Source organism: Jaculus jaculus, chromosome 13 (assembly GCF_020740685.1).
Source record: "Jaculus jaculus isolate mJacJac1 chromosome 13, mJacJac1.mat.Y.cur, whole genome shotgun sequence".
NCBI lineage: Eukaryota > Metazoa > Chordata > Mammalia > Rodentia > Dipodidae > Jaculus > Jaculus jaculus.
Window position 1 is genome coordinate 48,708,408 of NC_059114.1, and position 26,805 is coordinate 48,735,212.

The 26,805-nt window shown below is 41.6% G+C and overlaps 1 protein-coding gene across 4 annotated transcripts in view; it reads right to left on the reverse strand.

Moving 5' to 3' along the window:
• The window catches only part of Pkd2l2 (polycystin 2 like 2, transient receptor potential cation channel), a 99,715-nt gene that overhangs the window by 29,433 nt on the left and 43,477 nt on the right, over nt 1-26,805 (reverse strand). For 3 of the 4 annotated variants that reach the window (XM_004652468.2, XM_012947503.2, XM_012947502.2), the window contains exons 9-12: nt 19,089-19,209; nt 13,708-13,809; nt 6,609-6,673; nt 3,154-3,208 (exon numbers count right to left, since the gene is read on the reverse strand). In XM_004652468.2, the coding sequence (XP_004652525.2) occupies nt 3,154-3,208; nt 6,609-6,673; nt 13,708-13,809; nt 19,089-19,209 (343 nt within the window). The remainder of the gene's footprint in view (nt 1-3,153; nt 3,209-6,608; nt 6,674-13,707; nt 13,810-19,088; nt 19,210-26,805) is intronic. The other variant, XM_012947504.2, reaches the window with a different exon arrangement.

Consider the following 26,805-nt stretch of genomic DNA (forward strand, 5'->3'; position numbering starts at 1 on the left):
GTCACTAGTCATCAGGGAAATGCAGATTAAAACTACATTGAGATTCCATCTCACTCCTGTCAGATTGGCCACCATCATGAAAACAAATGATCATAAATGTTGGCGGGGATGTGGAAAAAAAGGAACCCTTCTGCACTGCTGGTGGGAATGCAATCTGGTCCAGCCATTGTGGAAAACAGTGTGGAGGTTCCTAAAATAGCTGAAGATTGATCTACCATATGACCCAGCTATAGCACTCCTAGGCATATATCCAAAGGACTCATCTCATTTCCTTAGAAGTACGTGCTCAACCATGTTTATTGCTGCTCAATTTATAATAGCTGGGAAATGGAACCAGCCTAGATGTCCCTCAACAGATGAGTGGATAATGAAGATGTGGTACATTTATACAATGGAGTTCTACTCAGCGGTAAAGAAAAATGAAGTTATGAAATTTGCAGAAAAATGGATGGACCTGGAAAGTATTATACTAAGTCAGGTAACCCAGGCCCAGAAAGCCAAGCGCCACATGTTCTCCCTCATATGGGGATCCTAGCTACAGATGACTGGGCTTCTGTGTGAGAATGAAAATACTTAGTAGCAGAGGCCAGTAAGTTGAAAAGGAGACATAAAGGGTGGAGAAAGGAAGGGAGGAGGATACCTAATAGGTTGATATTGTATATATGTAATTACAATGATTGTAATGGGGAGGTAATATGATTGAGAATGGAATTTCAAACGGTAAAGTGTGGGGGTGGGGAGGGAGGGAATTACCATGGGATATATTTTATAATCATGGAAAATGTTAATAAAAATTTAAAAAAAAAAAAAAAGAAAAAAAAGTGCCACACAGGCTATCGAGACTTTATTGATTTATTTTTTTGTTGGTTTTTTGAGGTAAGGTCTCACTCTAGCCCAGGCTGACCTGGAATTCACTATGTAGTCTCAGGGTGGCCTCAAACTCATGGCGATCCTCCTACCTTCGCCTCTGGAGTACTGGGATGAAAGGTGTGTGCCACCACGCCCAGCTAGCTATCAAGACTTTAAATCAGGATCAACATAGTGAGAAATTGACTCTTTCTCTTGCTTTTTCTACCTCAATGCAATGTAAATTATACGAATCAATCATCATATGCCATATGCTGTTTAAATTCATGGTGCACTGAATTCTGGGAATTGGGTGCCGGCCTGATCTCAGACCCAAATCAGGCTTAACCCATATGTTCTGAGGCAGAAATGGCCACGTGCCTCTGTGGAGGAAAAGGAGAATGGTAGGCAGCATCTAGTTTTGGTTCTCTATTTTCTCTCTAGTCTAAGACCACTCATGCTTCCTTAGACTATGGTTCTCAGACTTTGTGAAACAAAAAACAAAGAGCATAAAAAGCAAGTGAGAGATTAAACTAAGGCTTACAACAAGCTAGAATTTTATAATTCAACATGTGAACAAGTAATCTTAGTTTGTTACATGAAGTCATGAATAATTCAGATTTTTCATAGATTAATAGATTTGCTTATGCTAGGGTTAAGATGTGCTTCACTGACATTGGTTTGCTCATGATGACAGCTATAAAAACTAGCTTCAAAATGTTTAACAAATTTGACTATGTTTCTGCTAAGCTTTTAACTCCTAGAGAAAGTCTTAACAAAATCAAGATTTATTTAATAGTGTTTTTTATAAAACTAATTCTGCTAAATGGTCATTGCTAGGCTTATCATTTAAATTTTATAAAAGAAATAATGAAGCATCATTTATTATGACTTTTTTTGAGGTAGGGTCTTGCTCTTGCCTAGGCTGACCTGTAATTCACTATGTAGTCCCAGAATAGCCTTAAACTCAGGGTGATCCTCCTGCCTCTGCCTCTTGAGTGCTGGGACTAAAAGCATGCACCACCACGCCGTCCTTGCTCATTATGACTTTTATACTCCAAGAAGCAAGGATGACTCCCCCATACTCTGATAACTGTTTTTGAGGGGTTCCATTCACAATTCTTGTATCAAAGTGAGTTAACCCTAAGTTAGAACAATTTAAACAAACTGATCTAAGCTTCATCTGTTTTATTTTTTATGTTTTTATTTATTTATTAGCGAGAGAGAGAGAGAGAGAGAGAGAGAGAGAGAGAGAGTGAGTGAGTGAGTGTGTTTGGGCACGCCAGGACCTCTTGCCACTGCAAATACCCATGGACCACTTTGTGCATCTGGGATCTGGGGAATCGAGCCCAGGCTGGCAGCTTTGCAAACAAGTGCTTATAACCAATGAGCCATCTCTCTAGCCCAGCTTCATTTATTTTAATAGTCATGAGTCACTACTATGATGAGACATAAATTGCTTTCTGTTAATCAGAGCAACCCTAAACAAGGCACTTCAAATTGCTTGCTATGGATTTCTATTTCAAGATAAATTTGTGTCTGGTACGGTTTAGACAAAAAGTAGTAAAAGCCACTAAAAATGTACGCAGGTACATAAACTTTTTGATGTTGCTACTAAAAACAGGCTTCTAGGTTTTCAGCTTCAAAACAAGAAGTGTTTGTTCATGCTTGCTACAATGGTAGACAGATGTTCTTAAATACAAACAACATGGCAAACTTTAGCTCTGCTTTTATTTTTATTATTGTTTTTATTTTATTTTATTATTGTTAATCTTTATTTATTTTATTTATGTACAAGGAGAGAGAGAGAGAGAGTTGGCTTGCCAGGGCCTCTACCTCTAGCCACTGTAAATTCCAGATACATGCACCACTTTGTACATCTGGTTTTATCTGGGTACTAGGATATTGAAACCTGGTTGTTAGGCTTTGCCAGCAAGTGCCTTAAGCACTGAGCCATCTCTTCAGCCTTCAGCATGTTTTTAATATAAAAGTAGTTACAGCAATTCATCACATAAATGAATACAAAAGTAGTTAATCTCAATAGAATACACACACTACCCGGTAAGGTGATCCCACAGTGGGTTTGTCCTATAGGACCAGAGCTAAGAGTATTTATTAAGAGCAAAGAGGAAGCACCTGGAATCCAAATGGTCTGCCTAAATGAGAAAGGATCTGGATTCTGGGAGATATATTTATAGGTGAAAACTATTGCCTTAATCAAGCAAATTATTACTAGCCAGAGCTTTTCAGTAAGTAGATTGCTAATAAAGCTATCATTTTCATATTTGGAAAAAAATTAAAACTTACATTTTCATCAAAGCCTTCTCTTCTGGCTTGCTCAGCCAAATCACTGGTTTTGCCTCTGGAAATGTAAAATAAAAACATATGAAAGTCAATATAATCAGGTATAGTAAGGGTCTGAATTGTGTTTGTGTGTGTGTGTGTGTATGTGTGTGTATATGTGTGTGTGTGTGTGTGTGTGTGTGTGTGTGTAATTTTTTGCTGGGCATGGTGGCACACACTTTTATGACAGAGAGAATGGTGGGGCAGGGGAGAAAAAATTGGCATGCCAGGGCCTCCAGCCACTGAATTGAACTCCAGATGCATGTGTCACCTTGTATGCATGTACAACCTTGTTCATATCACTTACATGGAACCTGGAGGGTTGAACATGGCTCCTTAGGCTTCACAGGCAAGTGCCTTAACCACTAAGCCATCTCTTCAGCCTATTTTGTTTTTTGAGGTAGGGTATCCCACTAATCCAGGAATATACTATGTAGTCTCAGGGTGGCCTTAAACTCACAGCAATCCTCCCACCTCTGCCTCCCGAGTGCTGGGTTTAAAGGCATGTGCCACCACACCCAGCCTGAATTTTAATTTTGTTCCTTTTGAAAACAAATAATTATTTAGAAAATGATAGGTTCTCCAGAGTATCATGTCTACAGCTGTAAAGAAAAAAGTACAAAGCTGGGTGTGGTGGCGCATGCCTTTAGTCCCAGCACTCAGGAGGCAGAGGTAGGAGGATCACTGTGAGTTCGAGGCCAACTTGAGACTACATAGTGAATTCCAGGTCAGCCTGAACTAGAGTGATACCCTACCTTGAAAAAAGTTCACTTTTTGCCACCAATCCAGTTAATATAAATACTATATTTATTACAAGTAATAACAAGTATCATGAGTAAAATATTTCTATCTTAATAACTATACAAACTATGCGCTTAATATCAGCTAAAGTTGTTTGTTACCTTTTTAGAGGTAACAAACACTCCCAGATTCCTGTCAAGGCCTTTTTTATTTTTATTTTTATTTTATTTGAGAGCGACAGACACAGAGAGAAAGACAGATAGAGGGAGAGAGAGAGGGAGAGAGAGAGAATGGGCGTGCCAGGGCTTCCAGCCTCTGCAAATGAACTCCAGACGCGTGCGCCCCCTTGTGCATCTGGCTAACGTGGGACCTGGGGAACCGAACCTCGAACCGGGGTCCTTAGGCTTCACAGGCAAGCGCTTAACCGCTAAGCCATCTCTCCAGCCCAAGGCCTTTTTTGTTTTATTTTTATTAATTTATTTTTTATTTTGGGTTTTCTGAGGTAGGGTCTCACTGTAGCCCAGGCTGACCTGGAATTCACTCCATAGTCTCAGGGTGGCCTTGAACTCACGGTAATCCTCTTATCTCTGCCTCCCAAGTGCTGGGGTTAAAAGCATGCACCACCATGCCTAACTTTTCCATAATAGCTATTTTTAAAATATTTTGTTTATTTATTTGACAGAGAAACAGGGGAAGAGAGAGAGAGAGAAAATGGGCATACCAGGGCCTCTAGCCACTGCAAACGAAATCCAGACCCATGTACTCCCTTGTGCATCTAGCTAATGTGGATCCTGGGGAATCAAACCTGGGTCCTTTGACTTTGAAGGCAAACACCTTAACTGCTAGGCTATCCTTCCAGCCCTCAAAGTCTTTTTAAAATAAGTATTTTATTTATTTGAGAGACAGAAAGAATGGGTGTGCCAGAGCCTCTCATCTCTGCAAACAAAGTCCAGATGCATGCACCACCTTGTGCATTTGGCTTATGTGGGTCCTGGGGAATCGGTCCTCGGTCCTGTGGCTTTGGAGACAAGTGCCTTAACTGCTAAGCCATCTCTCCAGCCCTCAAAGCCTTTTTATTTTATTTTATTTTATTTTGAGGTAGGGTCTCGCTCTAATCAAAGAAAGCCTTTTATATATATATATATATATGTATGTATGTATGTAGGTATATGTATACATATACATATACATATACATATACATATACATATACATATACATATACATATATACTTTATTTATTTGAGAGAGAGAAAGAGTGAGAGAATGGGTGCCAGGGCCTCCAGCCACTGCATGTGAACTCCAGATGCATGTACCCCCTTGTGCATCTGATTTGCATAGGTGCTGGAGAATCAAACCAGGATCTTTTGGCTTTACAAGCAAATGTCTTAACTGCTAAGCCATTTTTCTAGTCCTGCCTCAAAGCCTTTTTTTTTTTTTTTAAATGTTATTTACTTAAGAGAGGCGAGGTGGGGGGAGTGTATGGGTACATTAGAACCTCCTGCCGCTACAAATGAACTCTAATGCATGCACTCCTTTGTGCATCTGGCTTTATATGGGAACTAGGGAATCTAAGGCGGGCCAACAGGCTTTGAAACAAGCTGAGCCATCTCTCTAGTCAAGGCCTTTTTGAGTAGCATGACATACATTGTATTTTATTTGCTTACTTTTAGTTGTACCAGGGATTAAATCCAGGGCTTGACACATGCTTGACAAACCTTCTATTATGGAGGGAGCTACATGCCAGACCTACATTAATTTTAAATCAGTTTAGAGTTACATGACATCCTCAGAAATTAGAATTACCACATTGAATGGTGGCAATTTTGCAATCAAAACCTTAATTCTTGTGTTTTTCCCTGTAATACAGATGTTCCTGATTTAACCATGCTTACTTTAGGATTTATTTTATTTTATTTTATTTTATTTTTTACGTTGTAATGATGCAGTAGTTGAACCTGAACTTCAGATTTTGCTCTTCCCTCAGGGTAGTGCTAATGGGGTGAGATACTGTCACCATGCTGCCCAGCAGCAGGGAGCCATGGGGGGGGGGTCAGCCCTATAGTCAGGCAGGTGACAGCTGTTCCTCTACAGTCTGCAGCATTGTCACTGGGTTCTGTGCGTACATACATGTGTGTAGGTTGCATACCCATGAACACATGTGCAGAGGCCAGAAGAGGACATCCATCAGGTGTTCTCTGTTGCTCTCTTCTCTGTTGTTCTTTGCCATATTTCTTTGAAGCAGAGTCTCTCACTGAACCTGGAGCTTGCCCTTTCTTGGTTTGGTTGGTTGGTCAGGGATTCCCAGTAATCCTCCTCTCCCTACTCTGTGCTGGGATGATGGACATGTGTGGTCAGGCCCCACTTTTTAGGTGGGTGCTTGGGATTAAACTCATGCTTGCATAGCAAGTGCTCTTACCTGCTGAGTCTCAGTCTCTCTAGTGTTTTTTGGATATAGAAAACAAATAAATTAATGTGTGACAATCAATACTTGACTATCAAATAGGCTGTGTGTCAGAGAGTTTTGCCCTGCTGTCAGCAAATGAAAGTGTTCTGAGTATATTTAAGGTGTGCAGACTAAACTATGATGCTGGATAGATTAGGAGGACTAAATGCATTTCTAATTTATCAGTATTTCCACCTTATAATGTGTTTATAGTAATGTAAAGTCATCTTACATTTTCTTGCTTTTCTCTTTTTCAGCTTTCTTCAGTCTGAGTTTTTCAAGAGCATTATGGTAACTCTGGGTATAATTAAAAAAGAGTATGAAAATTTGCTAAAAATTATTTCATACATTATTAACATTTGATCAAGGTAAATGAAATGAATGTTTGGCTCTAGGAACTGCTTCCCTAAGAAATCTGCTGGGACCCAAGAGAAATTGCAGAGGAAATACTGCTCCCACTGCTAGCCTGACAACCAGCTTCAGGGAATGGCAACAGAACTGTGGTCAATCAAAACACAATGAATTAGAAACCCAGAGGCTACAAAGGACTCAATACTAAATCAAACTAACAGACCCACCAAGGCTGAGGGACCATTGTGGAAAAGGGGCCGGAGGATTATTTTTTCTTTCTTTCATTTTTTTTTAAAGTTTTTCAAGGTAGGAGCTCACTCTAGCTCAGGCTGACCTAGAATTCACTATGTAGTCTTAGGGTGGCTCAAATTCATGGTGATCCTCCTACCTCTGCCTCCTGAGTGCTGGGATTAAAGGTGTGTGCCATCACGCCCAGCTGGCATGAAGATTTTAAGAGCCACAGGGTTATCTTCAGGCACGGCCTCCCCCCACTGACTGATACTGTATTTACCAGTGAACACCAAAAACCCTACAGAGGAGAATCCTCAGGGAAAGAGTAACTGGAGGAGAGGAAATATAAGACTACAGCTTTTGTAAAAAACTGAAAATAAATAAATTTTAAAAAATTTAAATGTGTAAATAAAATGTCATGATTAGCTAGACATGTCTTTAATTCCAGCACTTGGAAGGCTGAGATAAAGGTAAAAGAATTGCTGTGAGTTTGTGTCCAGCCTGGGACTACAGAGTGAGTTCCAGGTAAGTCAGGGCTAGAGTGAGACCTTATTTAAAAAATAAAAATAAATAAAAAAAAAAAAAAGCACAGGGGTTCTCTTGAAGGTATAATAGTTAAATTTGACACTAATTTTAAACATAAATCTTTCAAAAAGTATTAGCATGGACTGCATATAACTAACATATTCAAGACATAAAAGATGAAAATCTCTACAATTAAACTCATCATAAGAAGGTTTTCTTTTCTTTTCTTTTTTTTTTTTGGTTTTTAAGGTAGGGTCTCACTCTAGCCCAGGCTGACCTGCAATTCACTATGGAGTCTCAGGGTGGCCTTGAACTCATGGCAATCCTCCTACTTCTGCCTCCCAAGTGCTAGGATTAAAGGCATGCGATACCACGCCCAGCATGTTTTTTTTTTCTTTCTGATTTTTATTTATTGCATATGTTGGAGAAAGGGGCCACACCAGGTTCTCTTGCTCTGCAAATGAACATCAGACTCATGTGCCACTTGTTCATGTCTGGCTTTACGTGGCTATTAGGAAATTAAATTTGTTGCCTCCAAGAAACTCACCTTTCTACAAAGGATGGACACTATTTTAGGGTGAAAGGCTGGAAAACAGTGTATGAAGCAAGTGGGCCTAGAAAACAAGCAGGGGTTGCTATCCTAATATCTGACAAGGTAGACTTCAGTCCAACATTAGTTAAGAAAGACAAGGAAGGTCACGTTATATTGATTAAAGGCACACTCCAACAGGAAGACATTACAATCCTAAACATATATGCACCTAACATGGGGGCTCCAAACATCACCAAACAAACACTATTAAAACTAAGGTCACAGATAACATCAAACACAGTGCTAGTGGGGGACTTCAACACCCCACTCTCATCAACTGACAGGTCATCCTGGCAAAAAATAATCAGGCATCTGGATTAAATGGGGTCATAGAAGAAATGGACCTAACAGATATACAAAGGATATTTCATCCAAAAGCTGCAGAATATACATTCTTTTCAGCAGCACATGGAACATTCTCTAAAATAGACCATATATTAGGACACAAAGCAAATCTTAACAAATACAGGAAAGTTGAAATAATTCCTTGCATTCTATCTGACCACAATGGAATCAAACTACAAATCAATTAGCAAGAAAAGCTATAGAGCATATACAAAATCATGGAAACTAAACAATACACTACTAAGTGATGAATGGGTCAATGAAGAAATCAAAAAATTCATAGTCAAATGATAATGAGAACACAACATACCAAAACCTTTGAGACACAATGAAGGCAGCCCTAAGAGGTAAATTTATAGCTTTAAGTGCCTATATTAAGAAATTAGAAAGGTCTCAATTAAATGACCTAATGCTTCCCCTTAAAGCCTTGGAAAAAGAAGAACAAGGCAAACAAAATATCAATAGACCAGAAGAAATAATTAAAATTAGGGCAGAAATTAATGAAATAGGAACCAAAAAAACAATCCAAAGAACCAATGAAACAGAGTTGTTTATTTGAAAGGATAAACAAGATTGATAAACCCTTAGCAAATCTGACCAAAAGAAAGAGAGAAAAAAATTAATAAAATTAGAGATGAAAAATGCAGCATCACAACAGATACCAGAGAAATTTAAAAAATCATAGGAACATATTATAAAAACATATGCTCCACTAAGTATGAAAATCTGAAAGAAATGGATGATTTCCTGGATTTGGATGACCAACCTAAATTAAATTAAGATGAGATTAATCACTTAAATAGACCTATACCAAGCATGGAGATCCAAACAGTTATCAAAAATCTCCCAAATTAAAAAAGTTCAGGCCCAGATGGATTCACTGCTGAATTTTACCAGACCTTCAGGGAAAAACTAACACCACTGCTTCTTAAGCTTTCCCATAAAATAGAAAAAGAAGGAATCCTACCAAACTCCTTCTATGAAGCCAGCATCACCCTGATACCAAAAACCAGGCAAAGATAGAACAGAAAAAGAAAATTACAGACCAATCTCCCTCATGAACATAGATGCAAAAATTCTCAACAAAATATTGGCAAACAGAATACAAGAATATATCAGAAAGATCATTCACCTGGACCAAGTAAGCTTTATACAGAGATGCAGGGATGGTTCAACATACACAAATTGATAAATGTAATGCATAATATAAATGGAATGAAGGACAAAAATCATATGATCATCTCATTAGATGCAGAAAAAGCATTTGACAAAATCCAACATCCCTTCATGATAAAAGTCTTACAGAGACTGGGAATAGAAGGATCATATTTCAATATAATAAAGGCTATTTATGACAAGCCTACAGCCAACATATTACTAAATGGGGAAAAACTGGAAGCTTTTCCACTAATCAGGAACAAGACAAGGGTGTCCACTATCCCCACTTTTATTTAATATAGTACTGGAAGTCTTAGGTATAGCAATAAGGCAAGAGATGCACATAAAAGGGATACAAATTGGAAAGGAAGAGATCAAGTTATCATTATTTGTAGATGACATGATTCTATACATAAAGGACCCTAAAGACTACCAGGAAACTGTTAAGAGCTGATAAACACCTATAGCCATGTAGCAGGACACAAAATAAATACCCAGAAATTAGTAGCCTTCCTGTATGCTAACAACAAACACACAGAGAATGAAATCAGAGAAGCACTCCCATTCACAATTGCATCAAAAAAATAATAAAGTACCTTGGAATAAACCTAACCAAGGAAGTGAAGGATCTCTACAATGAACACTTTAAAACTCTCAAGTGAGACATTGCAGAAGACACTAGGAAATGGAAAGACATCCCTTGTTCCTGGATTGGAAGAATCAATATTGTGAAAATGGAAATTGTACCAAAAGCAATCTACACATTTAATGCAATCCCCATCAAAATTCCAATGGCATTGTTCATGGAAATAGAAAAAACAATCCAAAAATTCATTTGGAATCACAAAAAACCCTCAAATATCTAAAATAATACTGAGAATCAAAAATGAGGCTGGTGGTATCACCATAACTGATTTTAACCTATACTACAGAGCCACAGTAACAAAAACAGCATGGTACTGGCACAAAAGCAGACATGTAGATCAATGGAACAGAATAGAGGACCCAGATGTAAGTCCAGGTAGCTATAGCCACCTGATATTTGATAAAAATGCCAAAATACTCATTGGAGAAAAGACAGCCTCTTTAGCAAATGGTGCTGGAAAAACTGGATATGTATCTGTAGAAGGATGAAAATAGATTTTTCTCTCTCTCCATGTACAAGAATTAAGTCCAAATGGATTAAAGACCTTCAGATCAGACCTGAAACTGTGAAACTGCTAGAGGAAAAAGTAGGGGAAACCCTTCAACATACTGTTCTTGGCAAAGACTTTTTGAATATAACCCCAGTTGTTCAGGCAATAAAGCCACAGATTAACCACTAGGACCTCATGAAATTACAAAGATTTTGTACTGCAAAGGACACTGTGAATAAAGCAAAGAGGCAACCTACAGAATGGCAGAAAATATTTGCCAGCTATACATCTGATAGAGGATTAATATCTAGGATATACAAAGAACTCAAAAAATTAAATAATAAGAAATCAAACAAGCCAATTAAAAAATGGGCTATGGAACTACATAGAGAGTTCTTAAAAGAAGAAATACGAATGGCATATAAGCATCTGAAAAAATGTTCTACATCCCTAGTCATCAGGAAAATGCAGATTAAAACTACATTGAGATTCCATCTCACTCCTGTCAGATTGTCTACCATCATGAAAACAAATGACCATAAATGCTGATGAGGATGTAGAAAAAGAGGAATGCTTCTACACTGTTGGTGGGAATGCATTCTGGTCCAGCCATTGTGGAAATCAGTGTGGAGGTTCCTAAGACAGCTAAAAATAGTCCTACCGTATGACCCAGCTATAGTACTCCTAAGCATATATCCTAACGACTGATCTCATTACCTTAGAGATACTTGCTCAACCATTTTTACTGCCACTCAATTCACAATAGCTGGAAATGAAACCAGCCAAATGTCCCTCAACTGATGACTAGATAATGAAGATATGGCACATTTATACAATGGAGTTCTACTCAGTGGTAAAGAAAAATGAAGTTATGAAATTTGTAGGAAGATGGATGGATCTGGAAAGGATTATACTAAGTGAGGTAACCCAGGCCCAGAAAGTCAAGCGTTGCATGTTTTCTCTCATATGTTGATCCTAGCTACAGATGATTGAACTTCTGTATGATTAGGAAGAAAACTCAGTAGCAGAGGCTAATAAGCTAGAAAAGAGATCTAAAGGGAAGAGAAAGGAAGGGAGGGGCACTTAATAGGATGGTATTTTATATATGTAAGTAGAAGAATAGATTAATGGGGTGAAAAGGCCCAAGTGAGGTCAGGGGAAGAGATTGAGTAAAGGAAATGTGGAGGGAGGGCTAATCAAAATCTAACAGGATATAAATAAATCATACAGAAACCTACTTTTTTGGACAATGGAACACTAGGAGCCATAGATTGTTGCTAGAAAATTTTTAGTGGGATAACTTCCTGTAAGTTGTTGGCCAGGGAGGTCCCTGATGCCCCCAAAACATTAAGGGCCACTGTCAAGACCCATCAGGTTTCCCATTAGGAATAGATGGTAACACCCTATTGCTGAAGACTTCACATACTTGGGCTGCAAGGCCACTGAGAAATCCTGCTGGAACTGAGCTGATAACCTCCTACAAGTAGACCAGCTGTCAGAAAGCCTGAAGAAGCCATTTTGCATGCAGTTCAATGGGAAAAAGAAAACACCAGTGAAGATACTCAACAGTGGACACTGCAAACTTTATATTTGGCTAGCCAGGCCAAATGATCCAATGGGTGCAATAGTAGAATGTCCGTCATGGTGGAAATCAACTGCCCTCTAATTCGATTGGAGGCCCGCTCCATGGGAGGGAATACATCCCTGATACTGAAAACTTAAAACAGGGGTAGTTATGAGCCCTAGGGGTGTAATGTCTGCTGCTGTCTGGGTAAATATATATACTATCCTCATCAAACTGCCCAGTAAGCAATTCTCTTAATGTTCATACCTATATATTAATGCTACCCTCACTTTTGGTTGAGAAACTTCTCTTTTCAGATGGCAGTGACCTTGGGATGACTCAGAAGGCATCATGGTGCTGGAAAGAAGTGACAGGAGTGTTCAGTACTGCAGTATATCTATCACACCTTCCCAGGCTCAGGGTCTATTGCGGAAGAGGTGGCAGAAAGAATGTAAGAGCCAAAGGAAGGGTAGGACTCCTTACAACGTGCTCCCCCCCAGACACAAAATGGCCTGGATATCCATGACCTCACCGTGCCTGTCACTACCTACACAGGACCATCATAATAGGAGGAAAAGATCATGACATCAAAATAAAAGAGAGATGGGCTGGAGAGATGGCTTAGCGGTTAAGCGCTTGCCTATGAAGCCTAAGGACCCCGGTTCGAGGCTCGGTTCCCCAGGTCCCACGTTAGCCAGATGCACAAGGGGGCGCACGTGTCTGGAGTTCGTTTGCAGAGGCTGGAAGCCCTGGTGCACCCATTCTCTCTCTCTCCCTCTATATGTCTTTCTCTCTGTGTCTGTCGCTCTCAAATAAATAATAAATAAAAAAAATTTAAAAAAAAAAATAAATAAATAAAAGAGAGAGCAATTGAGATGGGGAGAATGGAGTTTCAAGGGGGAAAGTTGGGGGAGGAAGGGTATTACCATGGGAGATTTTTTTATAATCATGGAAGTTGTTAAGAAAAAATATTTTTGAAGCTGGGCATGCTGGCGTACGCCTTTAATCCCAGCACTCAGGAGGCAGAGGTAGAAGGATCACCGTGAGTTCAAGGCCACCCTCAGACTACAGAGTGAATTCCAGGTCAGCCTGTGCTAGAATGAGACCCTACCTTGAAAACAACAACAACCAAAATTATTGTTTTTGAAAAGAAAAAAAAATTACCTTTGGGAAGGAAGTAGTAGTTTTATTGTAGCACCTAGTCATGCTTTGCACTTGGTATTTGATGTGTGGCCCTCTAAAATTATTTCAGCTACCTTTTCTAAGTCTAGAGATCATACTTCATTTTCCTAGTGGTGAAATATGGCCAACATAAGTAATGTTGCACCAAAAGATCTGAAAACCACCATCACTTGAAGGTTTAAATGTTATTTGACTTACAAGATTATAAAGTTTGAGAATTATAGTTAGAGAAAATAATTTTACTTACCTTTTTAATCATTTTACCAAGTTCAAAATCTGGTCTTCTGCCTATGGAATAATCAGCTTTCACTTCAGAATAGGTATCATTAATTATTGCCAAGAACATGTTCTGGGGAAAAATATTCAAATAACTATTTCAATAAAAATTTACTTTAGGGGTGTAGCTCAGTGGTAGTGCACTTGCCTAGTATGCTCAAGTCCCTGGGTTTGAGCTTCAGCACCCTTATCCCCAAATTTATAAGTGTTAGTGAGTTTAAAGATGGGGTTGTGGGGCTAGAGAGATGGCTTAGCAGTTAAGGTACATATCTGTGAAGCCTAAAGACCCAGGTCTAATTCCCCATGCAAGCCAGATACACTAGGCAGCACATGCACCTGGAGTTTGCAGTGGCTGGAGGCCCTGACATGCCCATTATCTCTCTTTATTTTCCCCTTTCTCTATCTCCTTCTTTCTCTCCCTGTCAAATAAACAAATAAAATATTTAGAATAAAAAAGTTGGATGTTGTGGCAACGATCTGTACTCAGGAGGCTGAGGTAGAGAATCATTTATGCCCACAAATTTGTAACCAGCCTGGTAACATGAGAAGACCTTGTCTCAAAATAGAATGAAGCTGGGCATGGTGGCTTACACCTAAAATCCCAGCACTTAGGAGGCTAAAGTAGGAGGATCACTGTAAATTCAAAGCCAGCCTGAGTGAGTTACAAAGTGAGTTCCAGGTCAGCCTGGGCTAGAGTGAGACTCGGCCTGAAAAAAAAAAAAAAGTATATTTGCAAAGTTAGATTTAAATTTTAAAAAATAATGCATATGCCATATGCAAACCCTAGCTTCAAAATTTCTAGATTAGTGGCTATTAAATTGGAATGTCCATAGAGACCAAGATGCCAGAAAGGGGCTGTGGTGGGAGGTTTGTTGAGAGAGTGGGGACAGTAGAACACATGGGACATGAAGTAGAGAGGGAGAAGAGTGGTTTGAACAGGAATAGAGGTGGGAGGGTAAGTGAGTAAGCCATATGGAAACTTACTACCTACTACTTGGCAGGTGTTTGAATGAAGGTCCCCTACATGGGTGGATAAAACTGCTCCCACAAATCACAGGTGATGTGGTTTGATTCAGGTGTGTATTCCCCTCCATAAACTTAGGTGTTCTGAATGCTAGGTTCCCAGCTGATGGAGATTTGGGAATTAACACTTCCTGGAGGCAGTGTATTGTTGGGGGCAGTGTATTGTTTATGGGTGTTATAGCCAGTGTCCTCTTGCTAGTGTTTGTCATATTCTCCTGCTGCTATTGTCCCCTTATGTTGGTCAGGGGGTGATGTCCACCCTCTGTTCATGCCATCATTTTCCCCTGCCATTGTGGAGCTTCTGCCTCAAGCCTGTAAGCCAAAATAAACCCCTTTTCCCCACAAGATGCTGTTAGTTGAGTGATTTCTACCAGTAATGGGAGCCTGAGTGCAACAGGTGATATTATTATTGTTTTTTTCAAGGTAGTCTCAGGGTGGCCTTGAACTCAGTGATCCTCCTACCTCTGTCTCCAAAGTGCTAGGCTTAAAGTCATGCGCCACCACACCTGGCAACCACAGGTTATTAACAGTAAATTCCAGTACCAGGGATGAGATTCCCCTCCAATACAGGCCACTGCCACTGCTCTTGGCTGTCCACCAAAAGCAGATCCCTATTGCTGAAGACACCACATGACTGCTACAGGACAGAAAAACTAAGCTGGAACTGCGCTGGAAGCGTCCTCCCTGCCAGCTAGCTTTCTTTGTACCAGAAGGTGCTATGTGAGGTGCTGGGGAGAGAAGCCATCAACAGTCCTACCCAGCTGTGGACCCAGTGTACTCCACAACTGACCTGCCAGGTAAGATGTGTCCACTGGTGCAACTGTGTCATGATAACCAACCAGTTTCTTATTGGATTTGAGGCCCATTCTTGGCACTAAACCTGGCCAAAACCTTATGGCTAGGGACATAGGTCCTAGGGGGGACCCTACTACTAAGGTTATATGCTAAATTGACAACATGTCAAACTACCTGCTACATATCTCTATCTGTCCCAGTAGATACTAGTACTGCATGAAGCTTCTGTCATAGAAGTTTCTTACTACAACAGCCAGTTGCTATTGCAGAGATGCACAGCTGGCAAAGTTGCTGAGAATAAGTGACTACTGTGTACTCAGCCTCAAACAGGATATTTAAACTATGTCCTCCATATGCCCTCTAAAGCTTAGGGAACCTCACAGAAGAGAGGAGCGGAAAGAACAGGAGAAAGGGTAGGAAGACTGAAACACTGTCTTCTAACACAACATGGCCATTCCACTCATGAATTTATAGCAGCTGTGGCTTCCTGCACAAGACAGCCACCAATGAGGGAAGAATACATGAAACCCCACACCTTCTCGAGTACCTGGCAGCACCTGGTGGTTGCTGGAAGAGGGGAGTCAGAGAAGTCATAAGGTGCCCATTCCACGGTGACCTTCCATATACAATCATGCATGCAACCCTAATTTAACTAAATGGATGAAAACAGAAAAGACAGGCATGGTGGTACACACCTTTAAGCCCAGCACTCAGGAGGCAGAGGTAGGAGGAATCCCAAGAGTTTGAGGCTATCCTGAGACTACATAATAAATTCCAGGTTGGCCTGGGTTAGAGAGAAACCTTACCTCAAAACACAACAACAAAAATACATCAAGCTGGGTGTGGTAGTGCACATCTTTAATCCCAGCACTTGGGAAGCAGAGGTAGGAGGATTGCCATGAATTCAAGGCCACCCTGAGATTACATAGTAAATTCTAGGTCAGCCTGAGCTAGGGTGAAAACCCTACCTCGAAAAACCAAATAACAAAAAAAGGGTTGGGGGAGTGGCACTGGAGAAATGGCTTAGCCATTAAGGCGCTTGCCTGCAAAGGCTAAGAACCCATGATGTTCCATCTCTCTCTAGGTCCTGCATTAGCCATATGCACAAATGTGAGGCAAGTGCAAGGACGCATATGCCCACTAGGTGGCGCATGTGTCTGGAGTTCGACTGCAGTGGCTGAGGACCTGTGCCAGTTAAGGTATCTCCCTGCAAAGCCAAATGACCCAGGTTCAATTCTCCAGGACCCACATAAGCTAGATGCACAAGGGGGCACATGCATCTGGAGCTCATCTGCAGTGGCTGGATACCCTGATGCACCCATTCTCTCTTTCTCTCAAATAAATAGATAAAATATGTTTTTTTAAAAAAATGTCAAAAAAAAAAGAAGGAAAGAAACCCACAGAAGCTGGCGGGGATGGAGCATGTCTTTAGTCTTAACACTGGGGAGGCAGGGGTAGGAGGATCACAGTGAGTTCAAGGCCACCCTGTGACTATATAGTGAATTCAAGGTCGGCCTGGGCTAGAACAAGACATGACCCTATCAAACAAAACCCCAAGCTGGGTTGAGGAAATGGCTTAGTGCTTAAGGGATTTGCCTGTGAAGCCTAAGGACCCTGGTTTGATTCCTCAGGACCCATGTAAGCCAGAGGCCCAAGGGGGTGCATGCATCTGGAGTTCCTTTGCAGTGGCTAGAGGCCCTTGTGTACTCATTCTATCTGCCTCTTTCTCTATCTCAAATGAATAAATGAATTTTTTTTTTAAGTCTCATGAAATAAATTCTTAAAAAAAAAAACAAACCAAAACCAGCCAGGTGTGGTGGCACAAGCCTTTAATCTCAGCACTGAGGAAGCTGAGGTAGGAGGGTCACTGTGAGTTAGAGGCCAGCCTGAAACTACATAGTGAATTCCAGGTCAGCCTGCACTAAAGCAAAACCACAGATTTATTTAGAGCATCTCTGAGAGACCTATCTGAGACACAGAGGGCTGAAGAGATTGTTCAGTGCTTAAAGTGCCCACTTGCAAACCCTGCTGGCCCAGGTTCGATTCCCCAGTAAAGACAAAAAGTCAGATGCACTAAGTGGCACAAACATCTGGAGTTTGGTGGCAGTGGCAAGAGGCCCTGGTGTACCCATATACTCTCTTTCTCCCTCCTTACAAATAAAATTTTTCTAAAATTCTATTATTTATTTATTTGTGATAGGGAAAGAGGCTGAAAAGAGAGAGAGAGAGAAAGAATGGGGGTTCCAGGGCCTCCAGCCACTGCAAACAAACTCCAAATGCATGCATCACCTGTGTATTTGGCTTATGTGGGTCCTCGGGAATTGAACCGAGGTCCTCTGGTTTTACAGGCAAGTGCCTTAACCACTAAGCCATCTCTCCAGCCCCAATAAAAATATTTTTAAAAACAGAAATCACACCAGGCATGGTGGCACACACCTTTAATCCCAGCACTCAGGATAGAAAGGCCAGAAGCCACTGGAGTATGAGAAGAATATTAATGAATTCATCTCTCTTGGTATGGACTGTCCCAGCCTGGAGAGGCTTGGGATACTGAAGTTATTTGTATAAAGGACCTAATGTTTTCCCCTGTTGAACAACTTATAAATAGTAGTTACTAGGCTAAAGAACTTGGAGTGCTAGTAATCCATGCCATTCTTAATAAATGTCAAGAGCTCTGGAAGGCAAGCAATATGATACAATTTCTTCTCTGCTTTAATTTTTTAAAAATTTATTTTTATTTATTAATAAGGGGGGGGGGGAGAATGGGCACACCAGGGCCTCTAACCACTACAAATGAACTCCAGACACATGAGCCACCTTGTGCATCTGGCTTAGGTAGGTTCTGGGGAATCAAACCTGGGTTCTCAGGCTTGCAGGCAAGTGCTTTGACTGCTGAGCCATCTCTCCAGCCTGCTTCTCTGCTTTTTGATTTTCAAGAGAGTCTCAATTTTCCATAATTCTGACAAGTGAGAATGAGTTTATAAAGTTTTTATTTATTTATTTACTTAAAAGCGACAGACAGAGAGAGAAAGAGAAAGAGGGAGAGGGAAAGAGAGAGAGAGAGAGAGAGAGAGAGAGAGAGAGAATGGGCGCTCCAGGGCCTCCAGCCACTGCAAACAAACTCCAGATGCATGCGCCCCCTTGTGCATCTGGCTAATGTGTGTCCTAGGAATTGAGCTTTGAACCAGGGTCCTTAGGCTTCACAGGCAAGCGCTCAACCGCCAAGCCATCTCTCCAGCCGGAGAATGAGTTTTTAAAGCTCATTTTACTGACTGTGTGTGAGTGGCATGCTTATAGGGTTAGTCCATGCCTTCCACCTCATTTGAGGCAGGGTTTCTCTCCATGTTCCTGGACATCTTTTGCTTCCTTTCTTGCCATATGTACACTAGGTTACAGAAACTGGCAGGCTTTTATATGGGGCCTGAGGCTCTTGAGCCATCTCTCCCCAGCACCCACAATTTCTTCTAAATTAATAGTTAATTGTTCTAAAAAGTGTGAGCAAAAATTTAAAAAGGGGTGGATTGTAAATCTTACCAGCAGGACAAAGAATACAAAAAAGATGAAAGTGATGAAGTAAATAGGTCCCAAAATCCAATTGGCTTGCTGGATGCCAGCGAAATTAAAATCTCCAAGAACAATTCGAAATTGTGTAAATCTTTGATGAGAAAAAAAAGAACACATTAGAAGATGTACATATGTGACAACTGTTGGGCATTACTAATATGTCTAGAAAAATACCTAGCTATATATGGCATACTCTGACTTTTGAGGTGCTGGGGATACCCAAGGTGTTGCAGTCCAGTTCGCATTGCTGGTAGAAATCACCCAACTAAGAGCAGCTTCTAGCAAAAATAGGTTTATTTTGGCTTATAGGCTTGAGGGGAAGCTCCACAATGGCAGGGGAAAACGATGGCATGAGCAGAGGGTAGACATCACCCCCTGGCCAACATAAGGTGGACAATAGCAACAGGAGACTGTGCCCAACACTGGCATAGGGAAACTGGCTATAATATCCATAAGCAAGCCCCCAACAAAACACTCACTCCAGGAGACATTAATTCCCAAATCTCTATCAGCTGGGAACCTAACATTCAGAACACCTAAGTTTATCGGGGACACCTGAATCAAACTACCACATTCCGCCCCTGGCCCCCATAAACTCATATCCATATGTGATGTAAAATATAATGCATTCAGTCCAACTTTAAAAGTTCCCATAGTTTTTATCAATTCCAATGATGTTCATACATCCCCATAATCCAAGGTCTTTTAACTGAGCCATAATACCAAAAAATTCCCCCAAAACCATAATGGCACAGAATAAACATCCACACTACAAAAGACGGCATTGGGCATAGCAAAGAAACATTCAACCAATACAAGATTTTAAACAACCAGGGCAAACATCAAACTCTGTAGCTTCAAGTCCAACAACTCTAGCCAGTGACAAATCTCCAAGTCTGATAATTCTAACCAGCAACAAGTCTCTGGCATTCCAATTCCACCCCTCCAGCTAGGCTACTCACAGTCCCGGAAAACTTCATCCAGGGCCGGCAGCTTTCCTTAGCAACCATCTCGTGGTCCCAGCATCTCCACTGGGTCTCCACTGCAATCCACGGTTCATCCTCATGGCCCCGTCGGGTATCCATGCAGGCATCCAGCAAACCTGTTTTACACTGTCCATGGCCATTTCCAAAACACAAGACTGTGTTGCAAACTCAATGACCCTCTTTTTCCTGCATTTCTTATGCTCCACAATACCAGGTACGGTGCCAATTTGTTAATCCAGGGGGTAATAAAGCAGACTTTGAAGAACAGGACACTCCTTGCGCACTCAGGCCCCTTCAAAGAAGTCTACATTCTTCCTGTTGCCCCAGTGCAGGTCAGCTAGCCCAGTCTCAAAGGTTGTAATCTCTCAAACAATTTTCAGGTGAATGGGCAGCAGTTTAGGCCCAAAGATTTCATTTATTCTGTGCCATATTCCTCTGTTCACACCAGTTCATTTCTATGCAAAGCATTCCTGCACAACTTCTCAGGACCCAGGCATAACAGCAAACTTCTCACACAAACTGCTAGCCCAGTCCAAGCAAAGCTCTTTCTCACCCTCATAAGCCAAACCTCACAGTCCATAGTTCTCACTGCATTCAGGTCTTGCAGCTCAGACCAGAATAGCCCATCAAGCTGTACTTACAGCATTGCAAGGCATCTCCTAGGCCAAGGTTTCAAATTCTTCCACATTCCTCTTGGAAATCAGCTCCAAAAGGCCAAAGCCACACAGTCAGGTGTCTAGCAGCAACCCCACTCCTTGGTACCACTTAACTGTTGCAGTCCAGTTTGCATTGCTGGTAGAAATCACCCAACTAAGAGCAGCTTCTGGGACAAAGGTTTATTTTGGCTTACAGGCTTGAGGGGAAGCTCCACAATGGCAGGGAAAATGATGGCATGAGCAGAGGGTGGACATCACCCCCTGGCCAACATAAGGTGGACAACAGCAACAGGACAGTGTGCCAAACACTGGCATGGGGAAACTGGCTGTAACATCCATAAGCCCGCCCCCAACAATACACTCCCTCCAGGAGGCGTTAATTGCCAAATCTCCATCAGCTGGGAACCTAGCATTCAGAACACCTAAGTTTATGGGGGACACCTGAATCAAACCACCACACAGGGCCTGATGCATGCCAGGCAAGCGCTCTATCTGCCACAGAGTTCCTTCTCCAGCTTTAACTATGGCTACACACTTCAATGAAACTGGATGTGGAAAATTCTCCTAAGGGCAAGATTAGAGGCACCTCAACTGCTGAGCAAGAGGGGCTGGCAATGATAGGCTTCAGTTTATTTAAACAATATAAATTCAACACTCATCTACAAGATTTGAATCTAAGATAAGCTTACAGACTGGCTTTACAAGGGGCTTCCTTGGCTAATCCTGTGTACTTTCCTGTAAAACGACTTTCTGGCTTTGCTCAGCAAGTGATTTTTCAACTTACCTAGATGCAAGAACCCTAATTTCTTTCTCTCTCTCTCCCCCTCCCTCTCTCTCTCTCTCTCTCTCTCTCTCTCTCTCTCTCTCTCTCTCTCTCTCTGTGTGTGTGTGTGTGTGTGTGTGTGTGTGTGTGTGTGTTACGCCCAATATGTCACAGGTCAGAGGACAACTTTCAGCCACTGGTCCTCAACTTCCCCCTTCTGTGGGGCAGAGCCTCTTCATTCAGCCACTGTGTTCAGGCTGGTTGGCTCACAAGGTTCTGAGCCCCCTATCTCACTCTAGGCACACTGGGACCCAGAAGTGTGCTACTGTGTCCCACTGCCACTGTGTCCAGCTTTTACATAGGTGCTGGGTATCAGACCCCAGGAACTCACCCTTGCTCACTTTACCCACTGAGCCATCTCCTTAGCCCCAATAGCCTTAAGCTTTCATTCATCAATGATATATTTAATTGTGTTAACCACTTCAGCTTCTGTTAAAACAGTAATTCCAATAATTCATCACTTTTTATTAAATATATTTATTTATTATTTATTTGCAGGGAGAGAGAGAGAGAAATGAATATGGGCACAACACGACCTCTAACCTCCACCTTGTGCCTCTGGCTTTACATGGTTACTGGGGAATCAAACCAAGGTCGTTTGAGTAAGCAAGCATCTTACCTACTGAACCATCTCTCCAGCCTACTTGATTTTTTTAATTTTGTTTGTTTTCTTTTTTCTTTTTTTCCCTAGGCAGTGTCTAACTCCAGGCTGACCTGGAAATCACTATGTAGTCTTAAGACTGACCTCTAACTCATGACAATCCTCCTACTTCTGCCTCCCAGTGCTGGGATTAAAGGTATATGCCACCATGGTTGGTTCTTGGTTTTTTGTTTGTTTGGTTGGTTGGTTTTGTGTTTGTTTGCTTTTTAGGTAGGGTTTTGCTCTAGCCCAGGATGACCTGGAAATCACTCTGTAATCCCAGGCTAGCCTCAAACTCATAGCCACCCTTGTACCTTTGCATCCCCAGTGAGTGCTGTGATTAAAAGCGTGCACCACCATGCTTGGCCTTATCACTTGTTTTTGTTGTTTCAAAAAGTGCCGGTAGAGCTAGGAGTGGTGGCGCACGCCTTTAATCCCAACACTTGGGAGGCAGAGGTGGGAGGATCACCATCCTAGAGTGAGACCCTACTTCGCGGAGCAGGGGGAATGTGCTGGTGGATGGAGGAAATAGCTCAGTAGTTAAATGCACTTGCTGCAAAGCCTCTCAGCCTGGGTTTCAGTTACCCAGTACCTACATTAGGTCAGGTTCAGAAAGTGACACATGCATCTGAACCTCTTTTGTAGTGGCAAAAGGCTCTGGTACACCCATTGTCTCTATCTCCTACTGAATAAATAAATTTAAAAAATATTTTTAAAAAGTGCTGAGTTGAGTGTGGTGGCACATGCTTTTAATCCCAGCACTGGGGAGGGAAAGGTAGGAGGATCGCCATGAGTTTGAGGCCACCCTGAGACTACATAGTGAATTCCAGGTTAGCCTGGGCAAGAGCGAGACCCTACCTCAAAAAACCAAAAAAAAAAAAAAAACAAAAAACCAAAATCAACAACATCAGAAAAAAAAAAACAATGCTGATAATCATTCCAACTAGACAACTTATAAACAGGCACCACCATGCCCAGCTCTAAATTTCTTCTAAGTAAGGTTTCTTTATTCTTTATAACAATGCTAGGGAAGTGGTTTTAATGCGAAGTACCATTTGCAAAACTGCCTTAATTCTTCAAACCTTAAAGGTGGCAATGAAGAGTCAGAAGTGAAGGCATTGAAAAACAATGGTATCATGTAAAGGAAAAGTTACAAGGTCAAGTGTGTATGCCTGGGGAAAGCACAGGCTCAGAGAAGATGGTTTTCTTTTTTTGTAAAGCAAGCTGACACTTAGCATGGAAACAAACTAGAGCAATCAAAACCAAAACAAAGCAAGCCCAAAAACAATCCAACAAACTCTAGGGAGGGGAAAAGTCTGGTTTCTAGAGTTATCAACGTAACAAAATACCATTCTGTACACCATCAACATAAACTTCTTTTTTCATAGTTCAGAGAGACTTGACTCGATTAAGAAAAAGAAGGGCTGGAGAGAAGGCTTACTGGTTGAGGTGCTTGCCTGTGAAGCTTAAGGACTCGTGTTCAACTCTCCAGGTTTCACTTAAGCCAGATGCACAAGGTGATGCAAGCATTCAAGGTTACACATGTACACAAAAGGGCACACTCATCTGGAGTTGGACTACAGTGGATAAGACCCTAGCGTGCCAATTCTCTCTCTCACACACACATTTAAAAAAAAAAAAAAAAGGCCAGTTTGTTGGGCTTGCCTAAAAACAAATAAAGAAAAGAAAAGAAAAGAAAAGAAAAGAAAAGAAAAGAAAAGAAAAGAAAAGAAAAGAGGGGCTGGAAAGATGGCTTAGCAGTTAAGCGTTTGCCTGTGAAGCCTAAGGACCCTGGTTCGAGGCTTGATTCCCCAGGACCCACGTTAGCCAGATGCACAAGGGGGCACATGCGTCTGGAGACTCTGGCACATCCATTCTCTCTCTCTCTCTCGGCCTCTTTCTCTTTGTCACACTCAAATAAATAAGTAAGAATAAACAACAAAAATATTAAAAAAAAAAAAAAAGAAAGAAAAGAAAAGAAAAGAAGAGAGAGTATGAAGGGCTCCTGACCATGAGAAGACAGAAAGGGGTTAAGCCCACCCGGAGACCCAACTTGGGGTCATTTAAAGGTGCTGAATGGGGGCTAGGCTAACCAGCCATGATGACAAGTTTTGGTCTTTTTTTTAAGGTCTTGTGTAGCCCAGAGTGGCCTTGAACTCAAAATGCTTCTACCTTACTAGTTGTTGCAGTCAGGTTCTCACTGCTGTAGAAATCACCCAACCAAGAGCAGCTTGTGGGAAAAAGAGGTTTATTTTGGTTTATAGGCTCTAGGGGAAGCTCCACAATGGAAGGGGAGAACGATGGCATAGCAGAGGGTGGACATCACCCCCTGGCCAACTAGGGCCACAGAACGAATGTAGACTCTTTTGAAGGGGTCTGAGTGCTCAAAGAGTGCCTTGTTCTTCAAAGTCTGCTTTATTCCACCCAGATAAACAAATTGGCACCCTACCTGGTATTGTGGAATATAAGAAATGCAGGAAAGAGAGGGTCATTGTGTTTGCAACACAGTCTTGTGTTTTGGAAATGGTCATGGGCAGTGTGAAGCACGTTTGCTGGATGCCTGCATGGAGACACGATGGGGCCATGAGGATGAACGGTGGGTTGCAGTGGAGACCCAGTGGAGATGCTGGGACCACGAGATGGCTGCTAAGGAGAGCTGCCGGCCCTGGATGAAGTTTCCCGGGACTGTGAGTAGCCTAGCTGGAGGGGTGGAATTGGAATGCCAAATACTTGTTGCTGGTTAGGATTATCAGACTTGGAGATTTGTCACTGGCTAGAGTTGTTGGACTTGAAGCTACAGAGTTTGATGTTTGCCCTGGTTGTTTTACATCTTGTACTGCTTGAATATTTCTTTATTGCTATGCCCAATGCCATCTTTGCAGTGTGTATGATTATTCTGTGCCATTATGGGTTTGGGGATGATTATTTTTTGGTATTATGGTCAATTAAAAGACCTTGGATTATGGGGATGTATGAACATCATTGGAATTGATAAAAACTATGGGGGCTTTTAAAGTTAGATGAATGTGTTGCATTTTACATCATATATGGTTATCAGTTTATGGGGGCCAGGGGCGGTATGTAGTAGTATCCCCATGCCAGTGTTTGGCACACTCTTCTGTTGCTATTGTCCACCTTACATTGGCCTGAGGGTGATGTCCACCCTCTGCTCATGCCATTGTTTTCTCCTGCCATTGTGGAGCTTCCCCTCGAGCCTATAAGCCAAAATAAACCTCTTTTCCCACGAGCTACTCTTGGTCAGGTGATTTCTACCAGCAATGCGAACCTGACTGCAACACTAGTGTTGAGATTGTAGACTACTAGGCTTGACTAATATGTACCATTTTCATTGTCATTTGTACTTCATTCTAGAGTTGTGGAGCAGATCTTATGATTTGAGTGTATGTTATAAAGAAGTGAAGCACAGCAAGGCATGGTGGCGCAGGCCTGTAACTCCAGCATTTGGGAGGTGAAGCCAGGAGGAGCAGGGGCTTAAGGCAAGCCTAGCTTACCCTGTGTCAAAACACAAAAGAACAGAAAAAAATGAGCAATGGGGGCTGGAGAAATGGCTAGCAGTTAAAGTGCTTACCTGCAAAGCCTAACAACCTGAGTTCCCCAGTACCCACATAAAGCTAGATGCACAGGGGTGCATACATCTGGAGTTTGTTTGCAGTAGCTAGAGGCCCTGGTGCACCTATATTTTTCTCTCTCTCCTTGCAATATATAAAAAGAAAAAGAGAGCCCACACCTTTAATCCCTTGGGAGGCAGAGGTAGGAAGATCACTATGAGTATGAAGCCACCCTGAGACTACATAATGAATTCCAGGTCAGCTGGGCTACAGCAAAACCCTACCTCAAAACAAAACAAAAGAAACAAACCCAAAGAATAGAAAGCAAGGTACCAGAGGTGTATTTGTATTTCTATGATCACAGTTGTAACAGTTACAACATAGAACCAACTCAAATGTCCGTCACCAGATACGTGGAAAGTTGGGCATGGTGGCTTACACCTGTACTCCCAGTGCTCAAGAAGCTATGGACAAAAGATTGCCGTGAGACTGAGCACAGCCTGAGCTACACAGGTCACTCTGGGTTACTGAGTGAGTCCCTATCTCAAAAAAACACTTTCAGGCCGGGCATGGTGGCACATACCTTTAATACTAGCACTCGGGAAGCAGAGGTAGGAGGACTGCCTCAAGTTTGAGGCCACCCTGAGACTACATAGTGAATTCCAGGTCAGCCTAAGCTAGAGTGAGATTCTACCTCAAAACAAACAAAACAAACAAACAAACAAAAACCTTTCAATTTTTCAAGATGAAGAGTTCTAGACATATGGATATACCACTTATCACTGAACCATATGTTTAGAAATAGTTAACATAGTAAAATTTGTGTTATGTGTACTTTAACACAGTAACAAAAATCAGTTTACGATAGAGGGCAAGATAGCAGAATAGAGGTGCTTAGTTCTTGTCCACTCCTTCATGGACAGAAGCAAGGCAACTGGTTGCCGAGGGCATGTCGAAGTGAGGTGAGCTGCGGCACCACACCCAGGGAAGACGAATCCCTCTGCCTCTGCGGG